This window comes from Nematolebias whitei, chromosome 11, assembly GCF_014905685.2.
Source record: "Nematolebias whitei isolate Nwh7 chromosome 11, NemWhi1, whole genome shotgun sequence".
Classification (NCBI taxonomy): Eukaryota; Metazoa; Chordata; class Actinopteri; order Cyprinodontiformes; family Rivulidae; genus Nematolebias; species Nematolebias whitei.
In genome coordinates, this window is record NC_056508.1 from 33,158,441 (window position 1) to 33,167,483 (window position 9,043).

General features: G+C 40.9%; 1 protein-coding gene across 2 annotated transcripts; it reads left to right on the forward strand.

Moving 5' to 3' along the window:
• The first annotated feature begins 841 nt into the window (after positions 1-841).
• eno1a (enolase 1a, (alpha)) lies at positions 842-8,578 on the forward strand. Of its 2 annotated transcripts, none has more exons than XM_037684902.1 (12): positions 842-948; positions 3,025-3,122; positions 4,749-4,844; positions 4,991-5,049; positions 5,729-5,798; positions 6,414-6,547; positions 6,654-6,876; positions 7,000-7,197; positions 7,398-7,599; positions 7,709-7,817; positions 7,919-7,977; positions 8,062-8,578. In XM_037684902.1, exons 2-12 carry the CDS (start codon positions 3,038-3,040, stop codon positions 8,123-8,125), a joined length of 1,299 nt encoding a protein of 432 aa, XP_037540830.1. In that variant the 5' UTR covers positions 842-948; positions 3,025-3,037; the 3' UTR covers positions 8,126-8,578. The 2 variants fall into 2 exon arrangements, with proteins under 2 accessions (XP_037540830.1, XP_037540828.1); XM_037684900.1 differs by lacking the exon at positions 4,991-5,049 and adding an exon at positions 5,306-5,364 and having other exon boundaries at positions 843-948.
• The last annotated feature ends 465 nt before the right edge of the window (positions 8,579-9,043 follow it).

Below are 9,043 nucleotides of genomic sequence, written 5' to 3' on the forward strand. Positions count from 1 at the left end.
CCCACTTCATCGTAAATGGGCACCTGTCAATGTATTCAAACATATACAAAACAAATTTGTGGACATTTAAGTAAGAAGTACGTTTGATTGTCATTCCTAAAAACTTTACCAGTTTCTTTAAAGGGATAGTATTATCATTTAAGTGTCAAATGGTTCATTAGTCATAAAGCATAATGTCTGGAGACGCGTCAGCAGGCTAGAATAAAGGTTAACCAGGGTTTGTGTAGAGGTAGGGCAGCCAACTTGGGACCAGAAAGTCCCGATTCGACTCCCCGCCATATCCACATGTCGTGGTGTTTCTGAGCAAGACACCCAATCCCTAATTGCGCCCCGGGCGCCTACATAGCTGCTCACTGCTCTACCTGGGTGTATCTCAGGTGTGATGGGTTAAATGCAGAGAACCAATTTTGTCATTGTATGGGAACATAAACACATAGCACTTAACCAAACAAGAGTAATACTAAAAATATATATTTATATAAAATTTCAGATGTATAAAACATCTCTTTTTTTAGCAGCCAATAACATTTGACATGGAAGCACTGGATTATGCCTACTGTTGTGTGTTATTCGGCTTGCCACACATATTGCTTTAAATATATTTAACCCTCTGGCAACAGCATACATTTCCCACAATACACTTAATTTAAAATCTACTCGTTCCTGTGCGTGAACATCGCTCACTGTAGTGATGCTTCACCTACGACGGAAAATCCGCATCCTCTCGCCCTTCATCCGGGTTCTCTGACTCCTGCCTCTGGTGGAACGTGCGCCCCTCCTCGCGCTCCTTTGCGTGGTGACTCAGTTTCAGCCAATGGCGTCGCTCCGCTCCTGACTCCGTCCACTTATCATCGGGCTCGCAGCGTCACGAGCGCCTTCTTCTCTGCTGCTTCCCCTTTGCACGAGACACCTACAGCACCGTCCTTGCGCACAGTTAGCCCGGAAAAGGTAACTTTAACGGCTTTTTTTCTCTACTTAGTCACTCGCTCATGTTCAGTTAGCGGAGCTTTTAACGTTTCGTGTTAGTGTTTTAGATCGCTGTGTGTAAATATAACCACGTTCCCGTTTTTTTTGTACAGCTACACGATGGATGTCGTCGAGGATGACATCCTAGCTTGTCCTTGTGCTAGCTAACATAGTCGTTTGCGCGAGGAGTTAGCTTGAATCATTTCCTTTCCCATGTAGTTAGCCCGTCGTCTATTTTTAAACGAGCCCGTCAGCTGGCGAGATGTCTCTCCATTTAGAGCTGCAGTGGGTGCGAGGGGAAAGGGGTGTCAGGTTGCGGGTCCACCTTGCAGACTTTTCCATTTTAGAGAACCATTATCATTGACCTCCGTTGTTCCAGGGTCAAAGATGTATTGGGAACGACGAGCTACGCTCACAGGTTGGGCTTGTAGTTGCTTGCAGCAGACGGAGGTGTGTTCATTGCATATAAAGGAAATTTACCGAGGAACTGGCTCTCACAGGCGTCCTTATCTTCAGTCATTCTCATTTTCTTTGACATTTTTAATGTAGTTTGTAAATTTTGTCTCATTAATATATTGCTTGAGGACTTGCTTCCTAAAAAAATAAAAACTTATCATGTGTATCCTTATTTATTCATCCATTGACGCCATTTTGTGCTGCTTCTGTAGCGATCCTGCTTGTCCTGTGTGAAAGGGAAAAAATATTTACAGGCATTCATGACCTCCATAGAGATTTAAACTTGTTTTTCTATTATTGAATTTGACGTTTGATCTTAAGTTTTAGGAATATATGTTTTTTTTGTTTAGACAAACCCAAAAATCCGAAGACCATGAAGTTTTATTCCCAGCAAGCTAAAATTACTGTATGAGCAAATGGATACTTGGATAAAAGTTCTGTTGAAATGAGTAGTCTATGAATTATTGATTTAATTTCCAGGTACCAGTATTAATGTCAGTGGTACTGATGGTAGTTATGTTTCAATAGTATGGACCAAATGCCTAGTTCAGAACAGTATAAATATTGTTCTAAAAAAGGCAAAAACCTGTGACTTGTTTTTAAAATTAATGCAATAAATCCTACACCTGAAACCAGGTGATCCAGGTATACAATCAAGAAATTTTCAGTCGAGTCATCTATGCGTTTCCTTGACTGATGAAGCCTTCCGGATAGAAGGTGAAATGTTTCAGCAAAAAAAGAAACTGTCCAGATGACCCGACTAGAAATTGTTGGACCTACAACTGAAAATTTGTGCTGTTTTATATTGCATTCAAAAACCAAGACCTACATAAATATTAAAGCATTTGAGCTTTAATTTCCAGTCTTTAAAAACACGTTTCTGTGTGTGTGTGTGTGTGTGTGTGCACGCTATTGGTAAATTTCCACACAAGGCTTTTCAAGGATGGCATTTTCCATCGGTTCTACAGCAGCTATACTCAAACTCAACTTTGCAGAGTACGAGTTTAGGACGGCTTCAATAAACCAGACAGCAATCAATGTAATGCTCCAGGCGTCACAGCCAAACAAACAGTCTGGCTTGAAACCATCAGACTTCCTGTGTAGAAATCTGGAGTGATAACAGTGTTGTGATAAAAACCTGCAGTCTGTAAAAGCACTGTTTAAACAAAAAGAAGTCAAACATTGTTTTTGAGCCAAGTCACTTTTGGTTTGGCTCTTTTCACTTTTTTAAAATATTGCTGTAAGAACTGTTGCAGAATCCGAGTGTAATGTACTTGTGCAAGAATTTTGCAATTCTTGTTATCTGAAATGTCAAACGGAGTTAACCTGCAGAGATTGTTCTGCTGCAGTAACCACACCCATCAAAGACGAACAAAAACGCCATCCCAGCCATATCGCATCACTGTGCGGTGTGCATAGCTGAGACTTTTCACTAAAGATCCACATTGCCTGGAAACCTTCGTCCCATTTTCAGATTACTACTTGCTGTATGTGTGCTGCAAAGCTTTTAAGGTTTTTATTTTTTGCCAAGTCACTGTGTTCACTTGACTTTTGAGGGGTTGCACTTTTAGTGACACCTTTTTTTGTTCTTCATTTTTCCAGAAGATCCAGAACCATGTCAATCCTGAAGATCCATGCACGTGAGATTTTTGACTCCCGTGGAAACCCCACTGTGGAGGTTGACCTGTACACTAAGAAAGGTATTGTATCTTTTCTTGTAACACTTTACATTCCTAATGCGTCGCATAGAAGATAAAGTTACTTGTTTCCCTGCTCCAACACACCTGATTCAGTCACTTCAAGTTCTGCAGAAGCCTGTTAATCACTCATGTATTCAAATCAGGTGTGCTAGAGCAAAGCACCTGAAAACAATTTTGCCAAATTTATTTACACACAGTTGAATAATAAAAGGCCCTTGAATTTACACAATTTCTTTGCTATTTATTTATTTAAACATTATTAATTATAGTTTGATAACCCCTGAAACTTGGTTAATTTGTGGGTTAGGTTAGTCCTGTTGAGCTGCTTAGTTGCCCTTCACAGTCGCCTGCCACAGGCCGAGTGGAGGGGATGAGATGAATGTGTGAAAATAGCTCCTGTAACATCAGACGGCCTCCACAGCTCACTGTTACTGTAAAGGTTCATACACAGAGCTCATACAGTACAGAAGGCATGTCCAGCAACCCTGTAAGCTGTAACCTGTCATTTCTTATAGGTATGTGTGAAATAAAAATGAAATAAAAATACAGTTGACAACATACTACAGGCTCTGCTGTTTGTTCAACATGTCGATCAGTTTATCCATAAATGGCCCAACTGAAGTACTTTTTGCTTTTAGAGGGCCACATTTTTGTCCTTAAGGCTGAAAGAAAAGATTTGCTCGACCTTCTAAATGTCCTGAGAATGTTAATGAAGCAACCTGAATGATCGCTGGCATGGAAGTGCATGAAATGGGTTTCTGTTTCTGCCCTGAATACACTGGCAGCCAACTTTTCATTAGTTTTGGATGGTTGCTAATTGTTCTGTTTGCTGTAAATACACCTTTAATCTTTTTTTAATAAGCCCCCCTTTTATGTCCATCAGCCCTGCCTTGACATCATTATCAAACTGTCTGCTGCACCCAGACACAGTCTGGAAAATCACTGCTGTGATTGTGTGCTCTGTTGAACATTTTACACCCACTGATGCTGTTAACGTTGTCTGAATGGTGGGCTCTTGGTACAATGTTTTGACTTTAAATACATTTGTACTCCTAATTAATCTGTTTCAACTGCATTCCCTTCAGATTTCACCAATAGTGTGGGATAGCACATGATTTATGTCCTGATGAGTATTTCCAGCAACCTCTCTCTGCTGCCAGCTGGTGTCGAGCTGCAGAGGACATGTTCAGTATTACCTCGGGGCTGTGGCTGTGTCCTCTTATCCTAAGCACCAAATCCCCAGACTCATCATCTCTGCCGCTCCACTGGGCAAAATGAATAGTTTGTTTTTTCTATTTCCCTTCTATTGCGAGACTCCAGACTGTCTATCCTCTTGCGTGGGGGCGTAGTTCGGTATCCTGCCACACATTTACTGCACATGCTCAGTTGGCATCCCCTGTTACATCATTGCCTTGTGCAGCTGAGCCAGCACAGCTTCCTCCCTACAAATGAAATGAAATCCTCTGGCACTTTCTACTCCCTGTTGCTCAGTATGAAGCCTCTTGTGCACCTAATCCCTCAACCAACATGTTCTATATAAATATTGTGCCGTTTGTCTTGTGATAACTGTAGTCTGTGTTTCTTATGCATGACTCAGCACATTGAATTGTCCTGTCTCTCTTTAAGGTCTTTTCAGAGCTGCAGTTCCCAGTGGTGCTTCCACAGGCATCTACGAGGCCCTGGAGCTCCGTGACAATGACAAAACACGCTTCATGGGCAAAGGTAAAAGACAACTCATCAATTTCCTCCATTATCTGTCTGGTTACTTCCATTCTTTTGCAATCTTTGAGGACATTTCAACATGTACATAAAATCTGTCTTTACTTCCTCTTTCTTTCCAATTCCCTCATTTCTGTTCCTCCTGGTAGGAGTCAAAAGAGCAGTAAAATATATTAATGAGTTCTTGGCCCCTGCGTTATGTAACCAGGTAAATGAAGTGTGCAGCAAAACAGGATGACTTGCAAAAACCGTGCAGAGCAGCATGAGTTTGCTTTTGGAAACTAACTTTTGTCAGGAACTAACAGATGTTCACAGACCCCAAAAAAGGAAAATAAATGGCTAAATTGTGTATTAATTACTCATCCGTTCACATAAAATTGGATGCTCTGTGGTCATCTGTGTGGCCTGCGTTGCATGATCCACTCCTGTCTGCGTCAGTCATGGTCTTTGCTTGTCCCTTGCAGGTGTCTCTAAAGCAGTTGATCATATCAATAAAACAATTGCACCTGCACTGGTTAACAAGGTAGGACCATTTATTGTTTGACTAATTTCAATGTGCTAATTTCAGAAACTTTAAATCAAATGTTTGTTATTTCTTTCGGGAAACCATCTAAAGTTTTATAGAGAACAATACAAAATATTTTTGTAGCACTAAAACTACACTTTAAGATGTTTGGTTGGAATGCTGAGGTTTTTTTATTTTATTTTTTTTATAATGGAAATGATGTCTCTAAAACAAACTGCATTAATATAGGCCTGATTGTAAAATTCACAGAGGCTGTTTTTTTAACATTGTTAGTGTGTTCTTTTTCAACTAACTAGTTAAACCAATTCAAACGTTATTTTGTTGTTCTAATTTTCTTTTGTCCTGTTGTGTCTTCATCCAGGATGTGAGTGTTCTGGAGCAGGAGAAAATTGACAAGCTGATGTTGGACATGGATGGCACAGAAAACAAATGTAAGATAAAAAATGTCCACATAGGATATCTCATTCATCATAAGACAATATTTATTATATTCATGAAATAAAGCATTTACAATTTTGGGATGTACTTGTCTTTAAAAAAAAAAAAGGAATTTCATTATTTAAACAATGCAGTGCAATTTCTCCATCCTTGTAAATCTTTTGACCACATTTTCTCCAACATAATTCTAGAGATGTCTAAATAATCCCAATTTTCACTTTCCAGAGATATTAGTTACCTTTTTTTTTTTTTCCTTTTAATTATAGTGCATATTTTCTGAAGCATTCTTTAAAATTCTTTTCACTTGTTTTTTATTTTTAGTTGGTAAACCTTTTGTGTAAAAGTATTCAGTGTTTGGATGTAGGAAAGCTAAAATAAACGCCCAACATGAAAATTATACACTGTAGTACATTTTCCTAGGATTTCTTCAAAACTGTTAACATTTTGAAAATGCAAATTTGAAATTGGACATTGTGTGACTTTGTGCAAGAAGAAAAATGAAGTGACATAATTCGGTCTCAAAACAAGAAAAACTTGAATTATAAATGTAATCTTGATCCATTTTCCGTGTACATGGTTTATTTTAATAACTGCCTACCATCCTGCAGCCAAGTTTGGTGCTAATGCCATCCTGGGCGTCTCCCTGGCTGTGTGCAAGGCTGGTGCAGCAGAGAAGGGCGTTCCCCTCTACCGCCACATCGCTGACCTGGCTGGCAACCCTGAAGTCATCCTCCCTGTCCCTGTGAGTAGTACTAGTAAAATTAACGCAACTAGTTCTGACAAACCGTTACCCTGTTTAGTCACAACTCTGTTGAGCTAGAAAACTGATCCCCTCCACTTGCTTTCAGGCTTTCAATGTCATCAATGGTGGCTCCCACGCAGGCAACAAGCTGGCCATGCAGGAGTTCATGATCCTGCCAGTTGGAGCCAGCAGCTTCAAGGATGCAATGAGGATTGGTGCTGAGGTCTACCACAACCTGAAGAATGTCATCAAGGAGAAATATGGCAAGGACGCCACCAACGTGGGAGACGAGGGTGGCTTCGCCCCCAACATCCTGGAGAACAAAGAAGGTGTGACATTGTTTGCAAACTAAATAAAAATAGATGTGGCTGAATTGTTATATTTAGTCATGTTTGCAGGGTTTTATTTATTTAATTTTTTTTGTAATATTTAAAATTAAATATTTTTATCAGCTCTGGAGCTGCTAAAGAACGCCATCGCTAAGGCTGGCTACTCCGACAAGATTGTCATCGGCATGGATGTGGCTGCCTCAGAGTTCTACAAGGGTGGAAAGTACGACTTGGACTTCAAGTCTCAAGATGACCCCAGCCGCTACATCTCCCCTGACAAGCTGGCTGATCTTTACAAGAGCTTTGTCAAGGATTACCCAGGTTTGTGTTCGCTTTGGAGCCTTTTAAAATGGATTTGAACACCAATGAATATAAATGTATAACATGCTAGGATAAAAAAAGAAAAGGGACTGGTTCAGATTTTTGAGTTTGTAGTCAAAAACATTCAACGAGATTTTTGTTGATGGTTCCTCATCAGATGTACAGGTATTTGAGGTTCATTGATATTTTTCTCTCCTCAGTGGTCTCCATTGAAGACCCATTTGACCAGGATGACTGGGAAGCATGGACCAATTTCACAGCCAGCACCAGCATCCAGGTGGTGGGTGATGATCTCACTGTGACAAACCCCAAGCGTATTGGCAAGGCTGTCGACCAGAAGTCCTGCAACTGCCTGCTCCTGAAGGTCAACCAGATCGGCTCGGTCACCGAGTCCCTTCAGGCGTGAGTATCTACATCACAGCAGGGCCGAAACACTTGTTGCCATCATTCTGAGCAGTAGATGCAATAACGGGGTTGAGCTTTTATTTTTTTTATTTTTCCTTTCTTTTAGTTGCAAGCTTGCCCAGAGCAATGGCTGGGGTGTTATGGTCAGTCACCGCTCTGGAGAGACAGAGGACACCTTCATCGCTGACCTTGTTGTTGGTCTCTGCACTGGACAGGTAGGAACCTTTTTTTATTGGAAGCAGCATATTAACAAATCAAACTGTGCCCTAAATGTTCATTTTTTTTAATCTAATGTGCTGCTAAACTTCTTTGCCAGATCAAGACTGGCGCTCCTTGCCGATCTGAGCGTTTGGCCAAGTACAACCAGCTCCTCAGGTGAGTCTGCTCCCACAAAAAAACACGCTCAATTCAAAATGTATAAAAATTTGGCAATTAACAAGCTCATGACTTTTCTTCTAGGATTGAGGAAGAGCTTGGTGACAAGGCCCGTTTTGCAGGCCAGAACTTCAGGCACCCCATCTGAGCGGGTCTTCCTCGGGCCACTGTTCATTGCTCATAAATAATCCCCGCACATATAAATGCCTCCACGCTAGGTTGCCTGCCCTATATGGAGAGAAGAAGATGGAGAAGACACCTTTATAATCCGTGGTCCAAGTCTGTAGTCTGTGGCGTTTAAAAGCGACTCCACGTCCTGGTGCGGCCACGGCTCAGCTCGTCCTCGAACCATGCTTTAAGCTCCCATATAGTGTTGGTCTTTGTGTTTAGTGTTCGTGTAACTGTGTGTGAGACTTCTTAAAGCTTCTTGTGAGTTGTGGTGATCGTGAACCTCGGATTATTTGAGCAAATCTAACTTTAGCAAGGTTCTGCCTTAAGCAGTGGTTAGAGTACTGTGTGTGCGATGTTGAGCTGCATCTGGCAAGTTCGTGTTTCTGTAACTGTTGGCAGAGGTATATAATAAAGTTAATATAGTTTCAAATGTTTTTCTCTGACATTTTTATTCACTTAATGGAAATGCATGTATTTCTTTGGGTACTCTGGTTTCCTCCCACATAAAAACATGCATGTTAGGCTGATTGGTAACTAAACTGTCCCTAGGCGTGAGTGAAAGAGTGAATGGTTGCCTCCGTGTCCCTGTGATGGACTGGAGACCTGTCCAGGGTGTACCCAGTCTCTTTCACAGCAACTGCTGGACATGGGCACCAGTGACCCCCATGACCTGAAAAGGAAGAAGCGAGTAAAAGCTGATGGATGGAAATGCATGTATTTTTAAGCACTTTTTAGAGCAGCCAGTCCAGGTCTTTAAAAAATTTAAGAAGAAACTAGCTTTTCTTTTTGTGGTGGGGGGCAGGTGTAAACAAAGTAGCATTGATCATATTAAATTACATTCCTGGGTAAGAGATGCATGTGTGAATTGTGTAATGCAACCCAAGAGCCTAAAATG